Here is a 25,780-nt window from a genome sequence, read left to right as displayed (position 1 = left end):
TCACTAATTTGAGGAGGGATTAAGAGGGACAGAGTTAAACTTTCAGTCAAACTCATTGAAATTCAGGGACAGTTGAGAGGTATGGACAATACTCTAGCCATTGCAACTGTCTTGATTAGGGGACATTCTCATGTTGTACGTGTCTGTACTGGTTGCTTGTTGCAGGTCTTGTATACCTGACACGTCGATATGTGATATGTAGTAGCATAAGCAACTTTACTGCTGCTAGACTACGCTTTGATTTGTGCCGATATGTATATTTCTGTACTATGCATGGCTATAGGTATGTTCTGCCCTGGTACGTCTGACATTTCTACAGAGCAGATTCCACTTTGGCCATTCAGAATGGTGGCGGCCCTATAGACCCTATATGTAGAGCTATCACATGTGTCAAGGCAACACATACCCACAGCCAGTAGTAAACGGACGACTTCAACGGTTTGCATACATTAAGGTTATTCATGTAGCATTATAATTGATAATACTGTTTCCTATTACATGTAGCTGTTTCTGATACAACAAATTAATGTCTGACACCACTACACACATTATATAGCCTCCATTCCCGAACTCACAGGCCATGTGCCATAACTGTCATTTTGCAGGACACAACTGCCCAGACGGGTGTGTCCCTCGCAGCCGTACGGGTGTTGAACCACTTCTATTATGCTATCATCTACCTAAGGTGGTCAGCAAATTATGCACTTTCCGTCAGTAGCAGAACTCACATACCAATGGATGTGAATGAACACTGTATCAGGAACAATGCATAGCACCCTGTGGGACACACTTAGACAACGGATTCTATTAACCAGACACATTTACAGTCACAGAGTATATGTATTCATTCACGTTTGTCGAGGTACATGCTGTTTATGACTCATACATGTTGTCATCTGTCATTACCTGTATTCCGCCACCTGTTCACCTAATTATCACTAGTTCTGGAAGTGTTTAGTTGGACTTTGTTACATTCTGATACATAACTATGGACGTCCATGCTAATCGGGTACACGGCACTAATTTGGTCTCTATGTATTCCCCCGATGGTTTACAGACTATCCGGTAGATGTGCTCTTTAGGTTTGGGAGGTGTAGGCGTATGCTATGCCCACATAGGAATATTAATGACTTCCACTGGGCGGGCCTACTACATCTCTGCCAACCAGCACCTGCACACTTAAGCCCATTATTGCATATCCATGGTCCACCTACCTGGCACCCCTCTACAGCAGTCGTGACAAATACTTACTGCGATCGCAGCTGGGGTATGAGCCCACCCCTACACATTGCCCACTCTCCCCGTCTCGGGACACATGTTGTATGTTTTGTCAACCCATGTATTATCACACTTGCACAACCTACTGTTCCATGTACACCTACATCCTGCTCGTATCAATGTCAGCAGTTTCACATGTACCCTGAATTTTTGGGGTCCTGCAAGGGACACCGTTATCCATGTTTAAAGTGTAGACCTTGCAGATCTCTCCCACTGGTACTTTCTTACCGGTGTTTTGGACAGCGGCAGTGTATTGATCTGTATTGCCTGTCTGTATGTCTGTCCGGCCTAGCTGGGCGATGTGGGGGGGTACAATGTTTATTTATTGGACCTCCCAGTCACATACGCCCGGGCTGTAAATATGCTACCCCTAATTGCTGCGAAGTAACCCATTTATGTACATGTGTATATCTACACTGACATATATATTTTGTTTTCTGTGTATGTGTATATATCAATACCTGTTGTTTGTGTATATATATCTATCTATATATATCCGTGGTATATCCTTTGTGTGTATATATATATATATCTGTATGAATATATATGTGTATGTAAATTAATATAGATATATGTATATATACGTTTTTATCTATATATACATCTGTGTGTCCATTAACCTATACATTTCCCGGACATGGACACTTACACATCTGTATTGGGTTTTATCTCTGCTTCAGCAGCATACTATTGCCTTAGTCATTATGACACCGACACTTCACTCCGGTGAACTTGTGATCAGTATATTGCACGTTATACAGCGGACAGATGTCGCACGTTTTTCATGTCTGGGGTGCCGCTGCTAACTGGGATGTGATACAGTGTCATTCGACCTATTACTCGTATGCACAGCCTATTATTCCTGCTACTGTGTTTGTTTCTGTGCACATTCATATTATTACTGTTGATAGGATGAGTGTTTGTGTTACTGTGACTGTACATCAACATATTGTTGTCTTCATGTAGTTGTGTCTTTCTGCTTTTCCCGGTTTGGGGTTGTCACAGCAGAACTCCATTACGCTCATGAGTGGTGTATAGGTTTTACTTTTCGGGCTGCCAGCCCTGATGCACAACGTCCGACAACGATATGCCCATTCACGCATGTCTCCACACAAACGACGCTCTATCTGGGAATCGCACCTATGTACTAGCTGACCTCCACAGGCCGCTCCATTGCACCCGGCGCAACATACCCTAGCACTCCTGTGTCCATAATCGCATATCCATAGTTTCTCCTGCACACCCGTGTTGAGTTTCCACGCATAACAGCCATTATACACCTGATATCGCAGCCATGACACATCTTTACACATTGCCCTCTCATGAGCGTTGGGGCCCTACACACATTTTGTACCACCTCGTGTATTCACAGGCTCACCATCCATTCATATTTGCACATACATGCCTTTCCTGGTGTTATGGATTACGAACGATTTGCGGGTTACAAGTGTAGGTGGTCGCAACATGTACTACATTCCGTCTGTTTACAATGTTGACGTAGCACTTCAACAATGTTATGGCCACTGGTATAACCCTGCCTCTGGTGTGAAGAGCGGTGCTCTACTCACACTTGTGCAGCTTTATGTGGCATACGCTGCGAGCACTTTATAATTCCTTACTTGCTCTGGATTCCCTTCACAACCCTTATGTTTGCTTTCGTCTTTCGGCATTCCTTACATGTCTATATCTATATATATATATATATATATATATATATATATGTATGTATATATATATATATATATATATATATATATATATATATATATATATATATATATATGTATATGTATACATATATATATATATGTATATGTATATGTATATATATATATATATATATATATATATATATATATATATATATATATATATATATATATATATATATATATATATATATATATATATATATATTTATATATATGTATATATGTGTATATATAGATATATATGTAGATATATAATTGCATATTTCTGTTATGTCTGTGGATATTTATCTATACACACATCTATCTATCTATATATATAAAAGTTACAGCTGTACAAGACAACATACATTTGCTATGCTAATAGCTGCGTACACCCGCACAGGCGCACTTGTATCTACTTATTCTGAGTTACATATGTTTACAGGCATTTCTTTGGGATTACATGTGCCTTATTCCTTATGAAAGTACCACTTTGATGGAATCCGGTTAAGGGACCCATGCGAACGCGGTCACCTTTACATGTATAAATGTTGGCTTTACAGCACAGAGGCATTCATTACACAATTAATATGTGCTATAGTCGTACTTGAACCGGGAATGCCTTTACGTTGGGCGGATGCTGTAACCACTACACTATTGTTGTTCTGGCTCATTTATATGTATACTCATGGTTCATAGCTACTCTGACATAAGCCTCACCGCTTCCCTTACACAGCAGGCATCCATTCTCCTGCTGGGAAAACCGCAGTACTACACTTAGGACATTCCCTGTTTCCTACTGCTCTGGACCTGTGCTGCATGTCTACTCACTCCAAGGATATTCAGAACTCCTACGCTTATAGTCCTCGCACATACGCGTGTTTGATTGTCAGGGTGTTCATGTGCTGGTCCGGGTTTAGGCTCGGCCGACTGGTGACTAGAACTGCCCTGGAGCCGTTCAAAGATCAGACGTAGCACACGGACAGAGTTAGTCCAGATTTTAACATTCTACCTATGTTTACAGACGCAGGTGTTTGGGCACCTCTGACAACATTATTAGGTCGGCGCTACATAATTTAGGGTGGGGAGTGGTTCCACTACATAATGCAGGTTGGGAGTGGGTTTCCATGTGTTTCCCTTCCCATTTGACTATTTCATTCATTTATACATACAATGAATATTATTCCGGACATCAGTTATAAATTCACTACAGGTATGCAATAGTCCTGTCAACAGATGTGACAGTTGGTGTACTTATGTGTACAGACCTCTGTGATACTCAGAGACTCGTTTCTACAGTGACAGGGACAAGGCTATGACAACTCAGGGACAATCACGGACACTTCTACCATATTAGTACTATTAACTTGGAACGTGTTGACAGATTCGTAATACTACTAATTTTCTGCAGTTAAATGCGTCTATTACTCTTCATTGTTGTAAGTAATCATTCTCATTCAACACCTTTCCTCCAAAGGTCACTGGCTTTGTGAGTGGTTAAGAGGCTGGCCAGTTATTGTGCGAATGCTCTGACCATTGGTAGCGTTGACATTGTCATATGTACAGGTTGGGATGTATTCTGGGGACTAGGGTTGCCACCTTTTCAAATGGCCAAGATGGGACATTTTCGGAGCACACATCAGATTTTACAGGCTGACACATACCCACGGTCAGTACAAAGGGTAGAACTTTACTTATTTGCCTACATAAAAGCTTATTGTTGTAGCGGTTTAGTTGCTTATTCTGTTTCTTATAACATTTAGGTATTTTAGATACAGAAATAATTATTTTATGCAACTATTACATAACATATGGGACATAATTATGTCCTACAATCTCAGGACATTTGCCATTTTTAATATATTTTGTCAGGACACAACTGTCCAAAGAGGGACTGTCCCTCGCAAAGTGGGACAGATGGTAACCCTACTGGGGACACCAGATTGGTTGGGCCAACACATAGCCACTGTCAGTGCAGGTTTAGAACATTCATTTGTTTCCTACCTGTGAGCCTATACCTTTGGCACTTTTGTTGTTTGCCTGTTTCTTGTACAAATTACGTTTATTCTATCCTGACGTGACCGCTTTAGGCAACTGTTACATGCAGTATGGTACATAGTTATTTCCTACAATCACAGGACATTTGGCATTCTATCATTGTTGGTCAGGTCACACCTACACACACATTAATTGTCCCTCACACAGTGGATCGGGGGTATCCTGTTTACGTCAGTGCCTTCATCACCCATATACCATGTGCCACTATGCGAATGTGTGCAATATATTCTCTCGCTTATTCGTGTCGGGATACGTGTGTCACGGGATGGTGTTTGATCCTGGGTAGTAGGTTCTGCATGACCATCTAGGGCTGGACAGTCTCGTGCACCACTACTGCACATTCCAACTTGTATCCAGATATCTACAGGACTGGACATCGTGTCTTCATATGCATTCTAATGTTTACACAGGTTACTTATCCCATGAGGGATATCCCAAAAATTTAACAAGACCAAAACAAGACTAATAACGAACATTCTTCTGGCATTACGAAAATGTGCTGGGGGTTTTACATGCAAGGGATACATAGTTTGCAATCCTGAAACTGCCTAGGGTGACACTACCTACTACATATGCGTACTGGTCACTATGTGTAGATGTGGCTGCACCAATCTAGTAGGCCAAGTATGGCTGGATTTGGTGGACGTTCAGGTATGGGGGTGGGTTGTGTGCTGTGGAGGGGATGCTGGGTAGTCCATTATGCATCCAGGTGTGTTGCATTTGATATGGCCAGTTCCATCAGGATCAATCTGTGGGTATGTGCCGGTGACATGTCTGTACATTTCTATCGCACATTTTAATATTCATATGTTTGTGGGATTGTGTTCAGCAGTATGGCCTGTCTGGTTGTATTGCAGATGTGTATACATGTTTTTGTGTTTCTTTCTGCTTCACCCGCTGCTCCCTCATACACCTCCGGTTCACCTATTCTGCATATGACACAGTGTTGCCTTGGAGGATTATACCATTACCCATCCCCCCACATACATATCCCTGACACTCCATCCATCACTGCTTTGGTTGATGGCCCATGACACGGTCAAGGTAACACAGTGCAACCCTACATATGTCAGGTACCTGTATGGTTGTGTGGACTACCCTTCCATGTTTGACTTTCAACATGCTATACCTCACGCACATAGGTACACGCCCATACTTAACTTTCATGACATGGTTGGTATACCCGGGTAATACCCGTTCAACTGTGACACATCCTGACAAGTTCGGGTTGGACCGCTGATGTGCGGATTTTGGACAACTGTTCTAATCATTGGTAGGATGCTACCTTTTCCTATGTCCAGGATGGGATATATTCCGGACACATATCCGAATGTACTGGACAACACGTACCCACAGTCAATGCTACGGATAATACTGTTCCTTTCAGCCTACATGTTGCCTTATTGTTGTAGCAGTTTATATGCTCCTTCTGATTTGTTTACATGCTTATTCTATTTCCTGTCACATTTGGTATGTGAAATACGGACATACCTATTGTATGTGACTATTACATGCGTTGTGGGATATAATTCGGTCATACGGTCGCTAAATATTTAAATTTATCGTGTTTTTTTTTATGGACACATCTGCCCAGCTGTGTACCCTCCCTCACAATATGGGTCAGCTGGTGACCCTGACCATTGGGCTGGACGTACCTATTGGTGACACGCTAACATATGATGCGTTTCACTTCCACTTGGTATAACTATCTACACTGCATTGGACTATGGGCACACGGTTTTCAATGTCATTTGTTCGCGGGATAGGGACCCGTTATTCCCTACCATGCATTTGTGTTTGCTTCTTCATTTTGTGTTCGCAGGAACTGTCTTGCATGCTTTGCATATGTTTCAGTATCCACGGACACTGACAGATGTGATTACTATTGCTTGCAAATTGTTATATGCAAGCATTTTAGGTTGCACGTCGACAACTGACATTTCCACGTCTCTGTGCGGCACTTCGACACGCCCTATGCACTCGCGCTCCTTTCCTATGCATGTGGCTGTGGCGGCAGCGCGCCTTCATCAATATGCATTTGGTGCTACTGCGCCATCTTCATGCCGCATGGTCAGCGCAAGCCTAACGCCAGCCTTGCGCCGAGCTTCATGAATCCCGGGGTATTACATAAAACCATATATAAAAGATTCATATATAAAGTTACATTCATAAATATCAGCTAAGACATGCTCTATTTAACTATTAATAAACAACCTAAATTGTTAATTATGTAACATAACTTTGCCAATGTTTTAAAAGTGGTTTAATGCTATTTGTAAAATTAAGCCCTGGTAGTTGATTGGCTCTGAAGTAATTTATTCACTTATACTCCACAATTTCAGTTTTATTGGTTAAGTCCCCTCATTTTCATTGGGCTATAGCTTTTGTAATACCATAAATTTGAACGAATGGTCACTATCTTGCATTATAATATGCTTGGAAAGTACATTAGTGTCTATTTTTCTATGGATTTCAAAATAAATGTGATGATATTCTGTCCTTTAATTTTTGATTTGTTTTACCTATATAAAAACAACTGCACTTTTCCCAATTAGCATGATAAACATTGTACATGTAGCAAAAACAGTGATGGTAAATATCTGATTGGAGATGGGGTACAAAAAAAAATCTTTTTGTAAATTAATCTACCTACAAAAGGTACAACTATAACAAGGGGTCACAGTCTTATTATTAACAATGGGGTCTATTTTCTTCCTATCTGAGCTAAGATCTTTATACCATAAATACTGTTTTAAGTTCTTTTCTTATATATATATATATATATATATATATATATATATATATATATATATAATCGCTGTGGTGCAGTGGTTAGCGTTGTCACCTCACAGCAAGAGGGTCTCCCGTTCGATTCTTGGCTGGAGCACCTTCTGTGTGGAGTCTGCATGTCCTCCCCGAGGTTGAGTGACATTAATGATATGCAGGCAGGCGCGTGTGTGAATGGGTGTTCCTTCTTTGAAGGTTTGGCGTTGGGCTGGCAAATCAGCACCATAAAAATCAACTGCCAATCATTAGCTGTGGTGACCCCTAACTGGGAAAAGCTGAAAGACATTACTATATATATATAAATATATATATATATATATATATATATATATATATATATATATATATATAAAAAATGAGGTGCATTCTCAACTATTTTCCTAACTCCACTATCTGATTCAAGAATAGCCCAATTTTTAATATAGATCTGATTTGAGGGGTACACCCTATTATATTTAGTAATTTAACCTATACACCAGTCTTTGTCAGTGGTAGCTCTGCTAACAGCGGTGAGATCATTGCCAAATAAATATGGTTTCCCCTAGTCCATCTCTTTCTGATATAACTGAGTGCATACTGTCCTTAATAGCTATTGGATCATAACCTCTCGTATAAAAATCAACTGCCATATTATTAATTTCATGGATAAGCCCAGTTTGTCGTATTAAGCCTACTAGCTCTTATAAATTGGCTCTTGAGGGAACTTTTATAAATATGAGTGGGATGCATGCTATTGGCATGAGCATAAATGGTAGCTTGTACATTTTTTCTGTGTATTGTTGTATCAAACCTGCTATATATATATATATATATATATATATATATATATATACATATATATATATATATATATATATATATATATATATATATATATATATATATATATATACACATCTGTATTAAACATTCAGGTCTAAGAAATTTACATTATTAACAGAGTGATTAAGTTCAAGTTGTAGAAAGTCAGTAGTTTTCTGCAAGTCATCAACAAATCCTTGCCATTCTGAAATTGTGTTAAGCTATCAGTGATGTTAAATATATATAATTCTTCCGACTTAGAAAGTACTAGGTTTGCATACCTATTAGCAACGGGTGTACCCACAACCGCTCCTAGTAACTGGTGGAAGAACTCATTGTTAAACAAGAATACATAGTTACAAAGCACTACATCCAACATTGAACAAATCATTTCTACCTTGGCTGCTGGAAACTTGCTATGAATAGAAAGAAATTCTCTGAGATACTGAATCCCAACATCATTCAGAATTACTGTAAAAAGTGATTTAATGGCCATTGTGGCTAATATTAAATTACCTACAGTTTTTATTTTTAATTCTTCTTTTAACCAGTGATGCAGGACATTAAGAAAATCATTAGCATCTCTGATGAAGCTCTTACTATGTTCAATAGTTCATGTAATTCATTTTCCAGCTATTTAAACAGGACCAAGGTAATCCATCGGCTACTAGAAACTATTGGCCTCATGGGGGTGTTAATAAATTCTTATGGAAGTTTGGTAAGCCATATATTATAGGGGTAACTGGATTGACTATGTATAAAAAACTGCACAAATCAGGACTAATAGGAGTTTACATTAACAAATCATATAAAAAAGATTTCACTCTATATATAATACCATTAACATCATTCTTATTAATTCTCTGAAAGGTATTCTCATCCAATAATAAGTCAAGGATCCAGTTTGTATAGTAAACAGCATTCATTATAATGACAGTGTCATTTTTTTTCTGCCTGTTTAATAATTATGTCTTCCCTATTACAGAATTCAGATAGGGCTTTCCTTTCCTCTTCATTAACATTATAACACTTAATCTTATTGGTTTCAAAAATATATCTTGTAAATTTCATTTTCACACAAACTATAAAACTCTTTTGTCGTGGGTGTACTGGTAGGAATAAAAATATGAGCTCTCTCGAGTAGAAAATTAATATTAAATGTATTATTTTTGAACATAATCATTAAATCTAAATTATGTACAAACATTCTAAGCTCAGACAGGCTATTGTTCAAATTGCTATCAATAGAAGGAATAAATGAAAGGCCCCAGTCTAAAATACTTAACTCTACATTACTGAATATAACATTAGATAAATTCGCCACAGTATGGCCTACAACATTTAGTCCTTGACTGTTTTGCTCCTTGTTGCTGGTCCTACCGTGTGAAGGTTAACGGCCCCATCTGTGTTAGTGCGGTTCACCCTTGATTTGGTTCTCTTCTCCTGCTTCTTCCTCATGTTCTGCTGCTGCCTCTTCCTGGTGCTGGTACTTGAATGGATAGCTGTAGATGTAATCTGCCTGATTCTAAAAAAACCAGCCGCAGCTGTAATATTCTCTTCATTTCTCCCTTGAGGTGTAATTTCTGTAACAGTATCCAAAAGGTCAGTGTTAACTGTAGAAAGATTAGGCACAACAGCTGCTACTCCTGCTGTGTTACTTCCTACTGATGGAAAAACATCCAATTCAGCTGCAAAGTTTCCCACACTCGGGGAAACATCCATTCTTCTGGTTACAGTATTTGCTGTAAAAGTGTGCCCAGGTGAGTACTTTAATAAGAGCTGATTCAAACTCTTATTTGTGCTTATATTAGGAAGTAGAGCAGACAGATCCGAGTTATGTTTCAGGGCTTTGGGCCATAAAAATACATTACCAGTTTTAAAGGTTAGGCCAGTCACAATTTTCCACTTGTATTGACTGTCTCATTAAAATTTATATAGTGGGACAACAGCCTGAAGATTATGAGTATGCATCCTCATGATCAGAAATGATATATTGTGAAGAGAGGCAGCAACTTAATGCTCTCTTCTTCATTTAATGAAGGAAAAGGACTTCTAGCTCTTCTTGATTTGCAAAGGTCTGCAGATGCTGACGTGAGTGATAGCTGAACAAAGCTTACATAAAATTTACACCAGTCCGCATAAAATACCATGCTACACACCAAGGACTTGTCAGCCAGTACAGAAATTTCTTCAGCCAGCCTTCTACGTCTGCCTCATTAGGAAGTGACACCAAATGAGACAAGCCCCTGAGTTGAAAGGAGGCAACCTTGGGTGGCTGCAGACCCTCAACCTCTTCCCATACAAAAAACAATACCTTAAACATTCAAAGGTCCTCCTTGCAAACCTGCAACTCAGGCTCTTGAACAGAATCTAATAAGATCTTGAGAAAGAACAACCACTGTACCTTGGTTAGCATCTGTTTAAAATCAAGTTTTGGTACCAGTTTTATTTCGGCCTATCATGGCATCATAAGAATCAGTATATTTCCCTGTCATTGGCAGCTGGCAAAAGGTGTGTCAACATTTAGTGAAGAAAACCCTAGAATCCATTTACAATGAGAACCTTTCATTTAAGTCTTCTGTCCTCTTTCATGACGTTTTTCCCAGTTTCCTAGGATGAACTTGTCATTTCTTTTAGAGTTTTCTCTAAAGATCTAAGCCCTTTTTTCAGGAAGAAGATAACCCAGTACATTTTGTCTCTAGAATTTACTTGCCTGTTCAAATTTTCTACACAGTGTTCATAGCCTTCAGTGTTCTGATCACAACCTAAGTAAATTAACTAACATCACAATGAAAATCTTCAGGGAACATTTATCTACTACAATTTTTATAACTAAAAAAATCAGAAAATAAAGCAGCAAACAAGATTCTTGAAACCAGAACAAGGAGTCACCAAGAGGTTAAATTAACCAAACCTTCACTCACCACAAAACATCTTACATACCAAGGAGTGCAATCCTAAATCATCACAAAACCTTTACAAATCCTCACCTCTTGCAAAACCTTCTGTAATTCTCAGCTCTCCTTATACCACAAACATTCATTCACTTATCTCTTTTATACACTATTGTCATTCGTCAACTTCCCTTAATCCTACTCACAAACCTAACCTAACCTCATTCCATGCACACCTTCTCTGTATCTCTCACCTCCAAACTACTATATCACAAACTAAAATACAATATTTTGCACTCATACAATCTCCCCTAACCAATAATATATCATACACTTTTTTGTGTGTTAAACAAGAAAAATCTTTATTAAATGATCACATATGACATAGGCAATATTACATTTAAATAAATGTAAATAAACCATACAGAACCAATTTCAGTTTCATATATTATACATTATAAACCATGCTGACACACCTGCAGCTGCAAACATTATACATCACTTATAATATATCTAGTCATTGTCAGTCAAACATTACATGGCTCATTCAAATCCTGCCTTCTTTTAAACCTTGTTCTTCCTCTGCATGTATTGTTCCCACAATTCCCATTTGTTCCTATGTAATTTGCTCCTAACCTTTTCTAAAGATCTTTGTTCCAATTGTTTTATATCTGTTACTATCTTCACTACTTCTAGTAAAGGTGGTTTAGACCTTTCCATTTTCTAGCAATTGCTTTTTTGGCAGCCATTATAATTAGACTCAGCAAGGCCTTACTATGTCTGGGCAATTCTGATTCTGTATCACAGCTCGAAAAAAATAATTTCCCTAGTTATACCAATTTGTTCACCCAGTATCTCTGACAGAGCAGCCTGCAGGGAATCTTTAAAATCTGACAACTCATTACACACCCCAAAAATATGTTCCTAGTTACCTCCTTCTTCCCCAACACACCTCCAACAGTTCCTATCTACCAGAGGAAACTATATCACATACTTTCATCTTCATAATCACATTTATTTAAACAACAGTGCCTTGCTAACAAAACTGTCTCCTTCCCAATAAACACTTTATATCACAACAGAAACAAAGTGGTGACATCCTCAAAAACCCTGGTCCTCCAACATACAAGATTCACCTGCCCACAAAATCCACAAGTCACCTGGCTCACATACAGGACACATGTGGTTAAAGTGGGTGAATCCAAATCCAGCAAGAGGCCGGTTACTAGTGGTTTGCCAGAGGGATCAGTGTTGGAACCACTCCTGTTTGGAATATATTTCTCTGAAGTCAAGGTTAATGTAAAAGGCCTGTGGATAATAAAGTCTGCTGACTGCAAGTTGAGGGCAATCACTGAATCTCCCAACGATGTAGATATCCTTCAAGAGGGTCTAGATAAGACAAATGGCTGGTGTCAGAACCATGGCCTAAAACGAAATACGTAAAAATACATTATCATTCCCCTTGGAAAGTCAAATACCCCTACAGTTACAAATTACAATATAAATAGAACACCCCTAAGAGTAGAGTCAGAGGTGAGAGACCTAGATACACAGATAGAAAGTAGCCTGAACTTTGACCACCATATGTCCAGTGGTGAGGAAGTCTTTCTATGTGGCACAACTTATAAGTAAATGTATGGCATCCAGATCCAAGGAAATTATAGCCCCGTTGTACTCAGTACTAATTAGACCAAATTAGACCAATAACTGAGTACAATGTGCCATTTGTCATGTAGTTGACTAGACATTTACAACAGCTGGAGCAACCTCAGAGGTGCATCCCAAAGAAAATACAGGGTGTAAACAACATGTCCAATGCATTTAAACTAAAAGCCCCATCCCTTTACTCTGTCTCCCACCAGGTATTATGGGGTTTCATATGTCTGACCTACAAGGCACTCACAAATCAAGCCCTGATGGAGCTGCTACACATATGCAAGTCAAACAGCATGAGGGTCACCTGATACAGGGATCTAAACTTAGTCATCAACTCAAACAAAACATGCTGGAGAGATAGATATGTCCCTCAGAGATCACTTCTTCTTTGGAACAGGTTTCCAATTCATGTTAAGGAGAGCTCTTCCCCGGCCCTCTCCTAACACAATTTGGATCAACAGATGGGAATCACAAATTCAAACCTGGGGTCGTGCCTATGTCCTTTATGGATAGGGGCAATCTGTAAGATACACAAGGCATAGACACAAATCCACGCCATCTTCTTTTCCAAGGGGCCACACATTGGGTAAAATTGGATTATATTGGCTAGACTTGTAAGGGCTCTTAAGCCTTTAGCCTAGTAATCTCCTAGGAATCTGTAAATCTCCACTCTCTACCTAGAAGGCACAAACAGATTTACTATTGCTCAATATGAACCTTAGAAGTATATGCAACAAAATAGTATATATAAACACAGACATTGCCCTGTGCTCCTATATACATTAATCACTACAAAAACATGGTTAAAACAGATATAAAAGACGAAGAAATTCTCCCACGAAGCTAAACATCCTAAAAATTGATAGAAAAAACAAACAAAAAAAAATGGTGGGGGAAGCCATTTTATATAGCCATACCCTTGAAATCACTCCCCATCCTGACCCCATTCCTCAATTTAACAATGCAAGAATACTCATCTCTCAGCTAAAGCTTAACAGTAAAAAACGCATTTGTATACGTACCCCCAGTAGAAATATTAACAACTACAAATAAATCTTATGCTGGATATTCACCAACATAGGCCATGAAACAATCATACAGGGAGACCTCAACATTGACTGGTAACTAAGATGCACAAATATTCACACCTACACAGTAAACCTACAGTATGTAATTTCATTCAACTTATCAGTACGCTAATGAAGTTTACAAAATACCAGTAGAGAATCTATATTGGACTGGATTCTAATCCTCATCATCAAACAAAATATCCACAAGCTGTTGCCTACCAGACACTATAATTTAGCGTCTTTCTACCTTCCTCTAAGCAGTAAAACAATATCCACAGACAACCGCACTATAAGCAGGCATGCAACCTTAGCAAACTCCATGTACAAACTTTTATATCCACCCTTTAGCTCAGCAACTGTGATAGTCCTCCAGCAGAAGCAATCTCAGAATTAAAGTACTTCTAAATATACTACATGAAATGGCTCCTATCAGAACAAAAAGATAACAGTGAACCCAGCATCTTAGTTAGCAAAATAAACCAAACAATTTATGCACATCAGGAACAAAGTTTGGAAACAATGGTCACAAAACAAATTTCAGCAACTGTCAAAACTTACGACATCTCAGAAATCTTACCAAACCCAATATTAAAACAGACAAAACAAAAATAGTACACTAACCTCCAGGAATCATTAACTTAAGCCTGGGGCATCACTGAAAACTCTTCTCTTCCCATGTAAAACAACCATATTAACACTTCAACTAATAATCACACCAACAGTGTTGTTAACCAGTTCAAAACCACTTCATCCAAACAGTTTTTTCTCGTCAAGGATAATCTCTTCTTCTACTGTCCACCCCCGCCACTCAGCTCATTGACCTCGCAACATCCTTCTCCTTAAAATCTGTCCCTATTTCCACAATCAAAAAAAAAAAAGAGACCGCTTCAAAATCCAAAACCCACCAGTCTAGCTGCAGATAAACTTCCAGGTGAATATATTAGTATGGCAGCCGACCCACTGGCCTGCCCAGTCTCCATACTTATTAATTATTCAATTACAGAGGGCCTTGCCCCCCCCCCCCCTGGAAAAAATGTTATATCATATCCCTACTCATAGGTGGAATATCAACAGAGTTCTGTAATTATAGACACATAGCAATACCATCTTTCTTATCAAAAATCCTAGAGGAATGTATTCACACACAACTCAAGCACCTCACTGTCAACAACCTTCACTTGCAGATGCAACATGGCTTTTGTCCAAGAAACAGCACAACTGCCCTGCTACATTTCACCAACACAATTAATCATAGAAACACAGGTCACAATCTTATCCATCTTTTTTGACTTATTCAAAGCACTTGACACTGTTTATCATTCAAAACTACTAAATTAACTATTCTCCCTAGGTCTCTCTCTCCGTATGCTTTCGTGATTTAATAGCTACCTCAGCAACAGACTGCCAGGCTGCAAAATGGAAACACATCTTCTCGAGTCTCCTCCTGGTTCCTGCAGATGCACCCCAAATCTCGATTCTTGGCCCCCTACTATTTAATATATTTATAAACAAGATCTACTCAGCTGCAAACAAGCTACCATGATGCAGTACTCCAATGACTCCACCCTTGTCTTGCACTGCAACAATTCTTACAAAACTACAATCATTTAAGCATTCTTTTCCTCTTAGCTAACCAATGCAAGCCTGTTTTAAAACCCTAAGAAAGGCAAATTAATGTCATTCACGCCCAAACAATTATCAGCCAATAACACTACCGTAGAAAATGTCACCCAAGCAAAAGTACTAGGTTAACGTAGATGAAAATCTGAAATGTGTTCAAAACATATAAAAAGTCATAAAAAAAAAGAGTTGCTTTTCTACCAATAAGACCCAAACCTAACTGATGCAACAAGGAAAAAACATTGCTCAATCCTATCTCCTGTTCAAACTCCTATACGCATTAGACAGGGTTGCCAGATTTCCAAAATCACAGGTCTGGAGAGTCGCCATTTCAAGCAACCAAAAAAAAACCTAAAATGACACAAGTTTTATTTCCCCATTTTAAAGATGACAAATTAATATGTTTGTGCATTTAACACTAATACACTAACACTTAACATCCACTATCAGTATCATTCACCATTTGAGAAAGACAACCACATTCACTTGGCAACATTTCAAATGATAATGCCACAACACTGTGAAGCTTTCTCTAACAGTCACATTTAATGCGTACCTCTGTTTCAGAAAATGTTAACAAAAATCCTAATAATCAAGTAAAATATGTTCCTATTTTGAGCCTTTGTCCCCTGTTTATTTTAGGTTTATCCAGAAATCTTGTGCTAACAGTCAAATGAGCATGCCTTTCAATTGTCCAAATTTTGCAGGATGTCCAGATTTTTGGCTCGTATGTTTGGTCCCATCTTCATAAAATGTGTAGTTTTCTGGCAAACGACTGGGGATAATTATAGGCATCTGAGTTTCAGAATTCATATCATTCAGATAATACATGCTAATAGAAACCGTGTTGTTCTAGCAATTTTCTAAGCTTAAAAAACAATATTTAAAATCTGTCCTTATTTATGGTCATTTGTCCCGTTATTTGTGGCTCTCTAAAGACATCTTGTGCAGAACTGGTTGAGAAGTATGGTCGCTCTAGGGACCTAAACCTTGTCACCACAATAAACAGAACATGCTGGAGGGATAGATTCCTGTCTCAGAGACTTCCCATACTCTGGAACAAACTACCTATCTATATCAAACAAACCTCCTCATTAGCACTCTTCAAGAAAAATCTTGATGATTGGATGGGAGATAGGAAATTCACCCCAGGGATCACTTCTGTGGCTCTGCTTGACAGGGGCACAGGAAAATCATGTTCTTGGGTGGCAAAAGCCAGGGTACCGTTTGGCTAGGCTTATATAGGCCCTAGGGCCAATAGCCTAGTACCTACCTATGAACCTATAAATCCCTACATCACTTGATGGGTTGCCATCTGGCTTACTGACAGAACCCAGACTGTAAAAGTAGCCGACTCCAAATCCAGCTCCAGACAAGTGGAGTACCTCAGGGTTCAGTCCTGGGACCACTCTTGTTTGGCATCTACTTCTCTGAAGTATAGGCCAACACTAAGGGACTCTGGCTTACAAAGTTCGCAGATGACTGCAAACTGGGAGCCATTAGTGAATCCTCAAATGATGTGGATATTCTACAAAAGGGCCGTATAGAAACAGATGCTTGGTGCCAGATCCATGGGTTCAAGCTTAATGCCAAGAAATGTATAGTTATCCCCTTTGGGAAAAAACATGTACCCATGAATTACCACATAGGTGGCAGTACACAAAATACCGAAAGTGTGATGAGAGACTTGGGGACACAGGTGGACAGTGGTCTCACCTTTGATAACCACATCGCCACAACAGTCAGGAAATCCTTCTATGTGGAACACCTCATCACTAAGGGGTTTCATCCAGAAAAAAGGAGGTCATTGTCCCACTGTACTCATCCCTCATTAGACCCATTATAGAGTATAATGCCCCGTTTGGTATGTACCTCACAAGACATCTGCAACAGCTGGAAAGGCCACAGAAATGCCTCACTAAAAGAATCATAGGCCTAAAGCAGATGACCTATGCTGACCGTCTAAAAAAACTCCAGCTATACTCTGTGGCATATCGTCTACTCAGAGGCGATCTCTGCTTAACATAGGTTTATAGGTTCATACTAGGCTATCTGCCCTAGGGCATTTATAAGCCTAGCCAGAGTGTGTTTGGCTTTCGCCACCCATTTTTAATTAATTTTGCTATGCCCTTTTTCGAGGTTAGTATACTGTGCCTCTGTCTAACAGTGACACAGAAGTGATACCCGGGGTAAACCTACGCTCTCCCATCCACTCATCAAGATTCCTCTTGAAGAGAGTCAATGAGGGACTCTGCCTAACCTGGACTGGGATTTTATTCCAGAGTGAAGGGAGCCTCTGGGTTATGAATCTGTCCCTCCAGCATGTCCTATTTATTTCAGTGCTGAGGTTTAAGTCCCTCGAGCACATAGATAGATGGGATTTGGATTTTCTGAGGTGCAGCATGTCCATTAATTCCGGTTTGGACATGGCTTTATACGTCAGGCACAGATCGCCTCTGAGCAGGTGGTATGCCACTGAGTAGAGCTGGAGTTTCTTTAACCGGGCAGCATATGGCATCTGTTTGAGCCCTTTGATCCTCTTGGTGAGGTACTTTTGGGGTCTTTCCAGTTGCTGCAGGTGTCTGGTAAGGTACATCCCAAAAGGGGCATTGTACTCAATTATGGGCCTGATGAGGGATGAGTAAAGAGGCACAATGACCTCCCCTGATCTAGATGTGAATCCCTTCATGATTAGGTGGGCTATATAAAATGTTTTTCTAACCACTTTGGCCACATGGTTGTCAAATGAGAGATTGCTATCAACTTGGGTCCCCAAGTCCCTAATTACTTCTTCTGTACTTAATGGATTACCACCTATGTGGCAATTTGTGGGCACTTTGTTTTTGCCAAAGGGGATGACTATACGCTTTTTGGCGTTTAGCTTGAGGCCATGGCTCTGGCACCAGTTGTCTGTTTCTATGAGGCCCTTTTGGAGGATGCTTGTGTCGGCTGGAGACTCGATTATGGCGCCCAGTTTGCAGTCATCTGCGAACTTGGTCAGCCACAGTCCTTCCATGTTGGCCTGTACCTCCGTGAAATATATACCGAACAAGAGAGGTCCCAGGACTGAGCCTTGTGGGATGCCACTTGTAACTGGTTTGGAGTCTGACATGGCTCCAGCAATTCTAACCATGTGGGTTCTGTCCTTGAGCCAGTTTGCAACCAAGGCCATGTCAAACCCTGAGCTGTTGGACATGCTCCACTTAAAGAAATCCCAATCCCTCAGAGCCACACACTCAAGGGATCTAAACCTTGTCATCACAATGAACAAAATATGCTGGAGGGATAGGTTCCTGACCCAGAGACTCCCCAGACTCTGGAATAGACTGCCCATACATGTCAAGCAGAGAGCCTCCTTGGCCGTCTTCAAAAGGAACCTTGACAATTGGATGGGAGATAGGAATTTCACCCCAGGGATCACATCAGTCACCCTGCTAGACAGGGATTCAGGGAAGTAAATATTGTGGGAAGAAATATCCAGGGAATTGTTATGGCTATGCTTGTATAGGCCCTAGGGCCGATAGCCTAGTACCAACCTATGAACCTATGAGAGGTATGCAAACTCTTAGCTGATGCTGTTGCTGTTAGGGATTGCTCTCACTACAGTCTCTGTCTCTGTCTCTCTCTCTCACACACACACACACACACACACACACACACACACACACACACACACACACTTTTTTCGGTTTCATTTATTTTTATTTTACATGCACTAAACAGGAAAAGAGCTGCTTAACAAGGGTAAAATAATGGCCTGATTGATCTCACTGTTCACTGTCTCTCATACACACATACACAATCTCTTCTGCTTCAGATATGGGTGGCTCAAGGAGGGACAGCAAGGAGCCAGCCATGCAGGTACCTTAACTCCTTGCAACCTCTGCTTAACTATGGCAATAGACATGCATTTGGTCAACACAGTGGGGGCTAAGGTGAGATCAAATCGAAGGGCTGTGATTTATTAATGACTGACACCTACCCACGTGTGTAGATTCATTCTGGGCTCCTTGGCAATCCTTTTGTGGAAGTAGGTATTCTGGAGGTCCAAACAGCACATCTAATCTTCTTTGGACAGACATGTTAGGATGGACTGCACCATAACCATCAGATAGGGCTCTCCTAGAATAAATTGGTTTAGGCTGCTCCAGTTCAGAATGGGTCTGAGTTCCTTTATTTTCTCTGGAACCAAAAAGAACCTGAAATATTAACCTAACCCCTTTTGGTCATGTGCAACCTTTTGGATAGTGCTTATTTTTTCAAGAAATTTTAAAAGACCTCTCTTTTTACTGCAGGACTGTATATCCTCCAGAAATCATTATCCTTATCCATCTTTCCTGCATAATGGCCAGCCACACAGGCAGATGGAAGAACAGATAAATTGCCCTTGACTGCCTCCAAGATGGGGCAGTCAGCAAGACCTTAGGCATTAGACTGATGTTCCCCTGAATGAGGATGTCTTCTCTCCTGCAGTTGCCCCTTACCTGTACCTTTGGATAAGTGACAAATCTAGAAGTTACCATAAACTGCTGGTTCCTCCCTTATCTGTAGTTCTGGCACTACTGGTAATGCCTGAATTTGAACTAGTATGGACTCCATTTTGAACCATAAAGGGACAATGGGGGTCTGAAAGTTGATGCCAACAGCAGTTAAAGATGCTTCTTTCTTCTCCATATTCTCCAGGTAAGTACACATGCTTGGTCCAAATCAATGGATCCATCAAAGGGTAAGTTTAAGAAGGCCACTTTGATATCTTCAGTGAAATCAGTCAAGTGGAACCAGGTTTAATTGTGCTTTGTTATGGCAATGCCTGCAGCTCTGGTTGAAACTTCAGCAGAATGATAAAGAAGTCTCTGCTGAGGACAGAAATGGAAGATATAGTTGCCAGCTATGACTGTAACTTTTTCTTCAACTGCCTTTCTGGCAAATGGTCCAGTGACTGTTGCATCCCATCTGACAGCCTTCTCTGAAACTATCAAGTGGGTCATACAATAGAACTGAAGGATACATAAACCTGCTTCAGGACTTTGTCCATAGCATAAGACTCCTTACCATGAGGATGGATAGCTGGGCTCTGTGTCACAGGAGGCATTTTAGGGAAAGCTGCCACCATAAGAAAGTTAGGCTTTGTGTACTCTGACCAACAATTCCAACCTTTTGTAGACTCTGGGACTCTGCCTGGTCTCCTTGGATTGAGTGCCACATTGTCTGAGTTGCCCTGTGCCATGGACAGTGCAAAACTGACATTTTTTATCCATAGGTACTACCAAGCCGAACGATGGTTAGTGGTAGATCAAGCAAAGTCCTGTAGATTCTTCTGTGGAGAGGAAGCTGGTTCGGCAGGTTATTTCTCTTTGTGTGTCAACATCTTTAACATTTTCCAAAACTTGTTGTCTTCTAGGGGGATATGGGAGTCTGTGCTCTTTTCATCATTCACAGCTTGTGTGGACATCTCTACAAATGAGCCTATGGGCTTTCTCTTTGTACATTTGTATCCTGCTAATCCTCAGAGATGACAGGTCCAAGGAGGAAGAGGGAAAAATCCAATAACCAGTAGTTGGTGAAAGATTCTGCACAAGGCCTTAGAACCTTTTGTCCTCATGATTGAGAAAAGGGACTGCCAAAGACTGAAAAGTACTGCTTGTGGACTGGTTTAAGGCTGATATTAGGGGCAACGCAGATGCTGGGGGCAAGCACATGCGGCAGTTCAAAGGCACTGACTCTAATGCTGATGAAAAACTTATCACTGCCTGCAACAACAGTAAAGGCAGCAGCAATGAGCTTGACACTGAAGGATTGATCTTAAACATCTGGAATGACAAGCCTGTTAGCACCAAGAGCATCAGTGGCACCAGTGGTCTTATCAGAATTGAAGATGATGACACTAAGGACTGTGGCTTGCAACCAAAACAACAGTCAATGCTGATAGATACTCTGACCTGTATCATTAGGTGGGTTGGAAATTAACTCACAGATAGAACCCAGAGTGTGAAAATAGCAGACTCTAAGTCATACTGTCGACCAGTCATGCATGGAGTCCCACAGGGATCGGTCCTGGGTTCTCTCCTGTTTGGCATCTACTTCTCAGAAGTCCAGGCCAAAACGGAGGGATTCTGGCTGACCAAGTTTGCCGACGATTGCAAGCTGGGAGCCATTATTAACTCCCCAAGTGATCTAGACATCCTTCAGAAAGACCTCACTGAGACCAACGACTGGTGTCGAAACCATGGCCTTAAGCTTAATGCCAAAAAATGCATCATCATTCCCTTTGGGAAAAACTCAGTTTCCACTAATTATCACATTGATGGTAGCCCACTGAACACTGAAGGTGCTATACGAGATCTGGGGACACAGGTTAACAGCAACCTCTCCTTCAGCCACCACATTCCCACTGTGGTCAGAAAGTCCTTCTATGTGGCACATCTCATTACCAAGGATTTGCCTCCAGGAAGAAAGAGGTCATTATCTCTCTCTACTCTTCCCTCATTAGACCACTCATCCAGTATAATGCCCCATTTAGCATGTACCTCACTAAACACCTGCAACAGCTGGAAAGGTCACAAAAGTACCTCACAAAGAGGATCCTAGGCCTTAAACACATGCCCTACATGGAAAGACTCAAACAACTCCAGCTTTTCCCTGTCTCATATCATCTATTAAGAGGCGATCTCTGCTTGACTTACAAAGCCATGTTACACCTAAAGAAATCCTAATCCCTCCACACCGCACACTCCAGGGATCTCAACCTCATTACCACAAACAACAGAATATGCTGGAGGGACAGGTTCATAACCCAGAGACTGCACATGCTCTGGAATAGACTTCCCATACTTGTCAAGCAGAGCACCTCATTGGCCCTTTTCAAGAGAAATCTTGATGAGTGGATGGGAAATAGAAAGTTCACCCCGGGGATCACTCCAGTGTCTCTACTTGATAGAGGCACCGGGAATTAATGGCGACATGATGCCAGGGCACTTTGACGGACTAGGCTTGTAAAGGCTCCAGAGCCATTGGCCTAGTACACACCTATGAACCTATGAACCAAAATTGGCACTGTAAGGGGTTGAAGTTGGCCTCCTTAGAAACAGTGCTGGTAACAAAAGGATCTGTGAGGAAATCTGTGATAATCTAAATGAGAATAGAATAGAATAGAACATATGAGAAAATGTCTCTATCCTGAAACAAGAGTGGGATGAGGCAGCAGATATCTTTTAATGAGGCTTTATAAAGTCATCGACAAGTTTCTCACAGAATAAGATAGCTGAAGTTGATCTTAAGCTCATAATTTTAGACACCTCTTTATTTGTTACAAGTCAACCAGTTTTGCTGAGGACTTGTCTGAGAAGGCTCAATATTCAAAATAGTAATTATCTCAGACTTAGGCTCTTATAGTGATGCCATTGGTCCTGGCTCTGACTTCAAGATAGATATCCCTGATCCTGAAGCCTTCTTCTACATGGGTCTTACATCATAAAAATGTAGCTTGTGCTTGTGATCCTGAATGTTATTCAGAGTGAATGACTGACATATTGTGCTCCTGTCCATTCCTATCAAAATCAATGTTAACATTCAGAATGCTCATCCTGAGAAGAATATCTGTAATTAAACTTGCAGTTTTTAAATGTGCACTCTGTTATAATCAAACTTCAAAGCTAAGGTGAAGAAGTATCGCTAAACAATTCACTTCAGTAAAAGGCAATGACTAAATATAAGTAATGTGAATTAGAAACAGTAGTTAAACATCAAAATGGAGAAAAAAATCAAATTCTGATTCTTTCAACAGAAACAAACAATAAACAAAGAAACAGTAAATGTGAAAAACTGACCAAAGAACCAATTAAATCTGATGCAAAAGCCAGAAAGAGAGGTAACTCAAATGTCATCCAAAATGAAGAGACAATAAAATGCACAACCCTAGAGGAAAGGGTATACAGCAACAAACTATGTCTAAAAAATTGTCAAAAAACTTTCAAGAAAGCAGCACAGCTAGGACTAGAAGTTAGTTGGATTGTAAAATAATAGAAAAATGCTATTTATTCTTTGTTGACAAAATTAGTCAATATTCAAGTGTCTTCTTTTCAGAGGAGACCCAAAATGTTATTCAAACTGACTTGGGGAAATCTGACTGTGGCACAAATTTGACCATGGTACTGGGGAACCTTCCCTACTCCTTTTTCAATAACTGTCATGATTGTTTTACCTCCATCAGATCTACTACCAAGTGAGGAAGCTGGGACCTCAGTTTAATGTCCCATCTAAAGAACAGCACACACAGGAGTGTAGCACACCTCCTTATGCTGCACTACAGTGTCAGTACTGGAATATTAATCCAAGTACCTCATGTGGTAATAGAACCCACCATATTCTGACCTTCCGGTGTGAAAGGCATGTCTACTACCTGTTGAGCCACTGACACTAATAGGGTGGCATGTCAATACCTTGGACTTACAACACATAGCCTGACATATAATTGACTTTTTCAGCATAGTAAAAGAGATCTAGAGAGGAAGGTATTTGTACAGAACACTTTTGTAAAGGGAAGGGAATTTGTAGCCTCAGAAAATTGTAGGTGCTGACCTGCCTGACCCCTCTATGGCATTAATCTTGCTGTCAAGGATGGACTTCCTTATACCAGATGCATTCATACTGAATACTAACTGCTGAAATGCTTCTTCTCAAAGGAAGAGCCTAAGATAATCCAATCCTTTTAAAATACAAAAAAAAAAAAAAAAAACTTATGATGTGGTATACATCTGGTCTATTATGTCCCCCAAAAACAAAATACTCTGAAACAATTTACATCCTTTTCAAAAGTGTCAGAGGGCAATAACCTGAAGTTCAGAATGTCGACTTTCTAGCACGTTATAGACACATTTCTGGCTAAATCTAGGTTTAAATTTTTGCCTGATCAGCTACCACGAGCACTTACCACAAGATAAAAGCCCATCTTCATACTGTCTAGTATAAGAAAAATCAATAAATTCTCTTGGAGATATAATGTTCCAGAGCTGACCAGCTGTTGTATATCGCATCACACAACAACCCTATGGAAGAAAGAAATGTTATAGCATATTTGTAATTCAAACTAAATGGTCATTCTATACAATTTATCAACAGAAATCACAGAATTACTCAAATGTATGCATAAATGATTATGTTTTTGGAAGATTTGGTTCTTTGGCATCAATGCTGTCTACTTTGATTGTGTGGTCAGTGTGCACTATGCATCAACACTAAGGAGTCCACCTGCAGACAGAAATGTTTAATCCGCATTATGCTTGGACCACCAGCATTTAAAACAGGATTGTAAAATGTTTCCTTTTGACAAAAGGACAATTAAAAAGATTAGGAACAAGTTAAAGTTTGAGAGGCTTATGCCAGCAGAGGGAGAAAAACAAATGTCAAACTTCTCACTCAGAGTTTCAGAAGGCCTGGGACAAGGCATAAAATAAAAGACACTTCATGCAGGTGAAACGATTCAAAAGAGGCTTCCCCAGTACTGCACAAATGCACTAAACAGAAAGAAGAGGATCCGTGTTCTACAATAGTAGGTGCTCATGACAGAGGTTGGAGGAGGACAGTGATTCTTCCTCGGGTATTAGTGCAACTGTTATGCTTTCTGTATTCACTGTAGACAAACCTAGGCATAGACTTCCAACACAAGACAGCTTCTCTTCCTTATCAGAATAAGAGTCGATAAAAATAACCTCCGCTCAGATCTGCTACTGCCAAGCCTTTTATGAAAACCAAGTCCTTCACTTAACACAACAATCAAACTGCTAATGTGGATTTCAAATGCAGCAAGATAAGGGAAGCTTTAATCCAGGTGCATATTAAGATGGGTCTAGTCATCTATCTTACAAGTGAATATGGGGTCTTCAAAGTCTCCCTTCTCATTTTTCTCCTCATTGTTCCCTGACTATGT

General features: G+C 40.0%; 1 protein-coding gene across 6 annotated transcripts in view; it reads right to left on the bottom strand.

The window, feature by feature from the left end:
- Positions 1-25,780, bottom strand: part of STARD4 (StAR related lipid transfer domain containing 4) — a 206,281-nt gene that overhangs the window by 35,723 nt on the left and 144,778 nt on the right. For all 6 annotated transcript variants that reach the window (XM_044064193.1, XM_044064195.1, XM_044064194.1 and 3 more), the window contains one exon: positions 24,785-24,899. In XM_044064193.1, coding sequence (XP_043920128.1) covers positions 24,785-24,899 — 115 coding nt within the window. The remainder of the gene's footprint in view (positions 1-24,784; positions 24,900-25,780) is intronic.

This window comes from Protopterus annectens, chromosome 2.part2 (assembly GCF_019279795.1).
Source record: "Protopterus annectens isolate FY-2018-M chromosome 2.part2, PAN1.0, whole genome shotgun sequence".
NCBI lineage: Eukaryota > Metazoa > Chordata > Ceratodontiformes > Protopteridae > Protopterus > Protopterus annectens.
The sequence above is the reverse complement of the archived record's forward strand: the minus strand, read 5'-3'. Positions and strand labels throughout refer to the sequence as shown.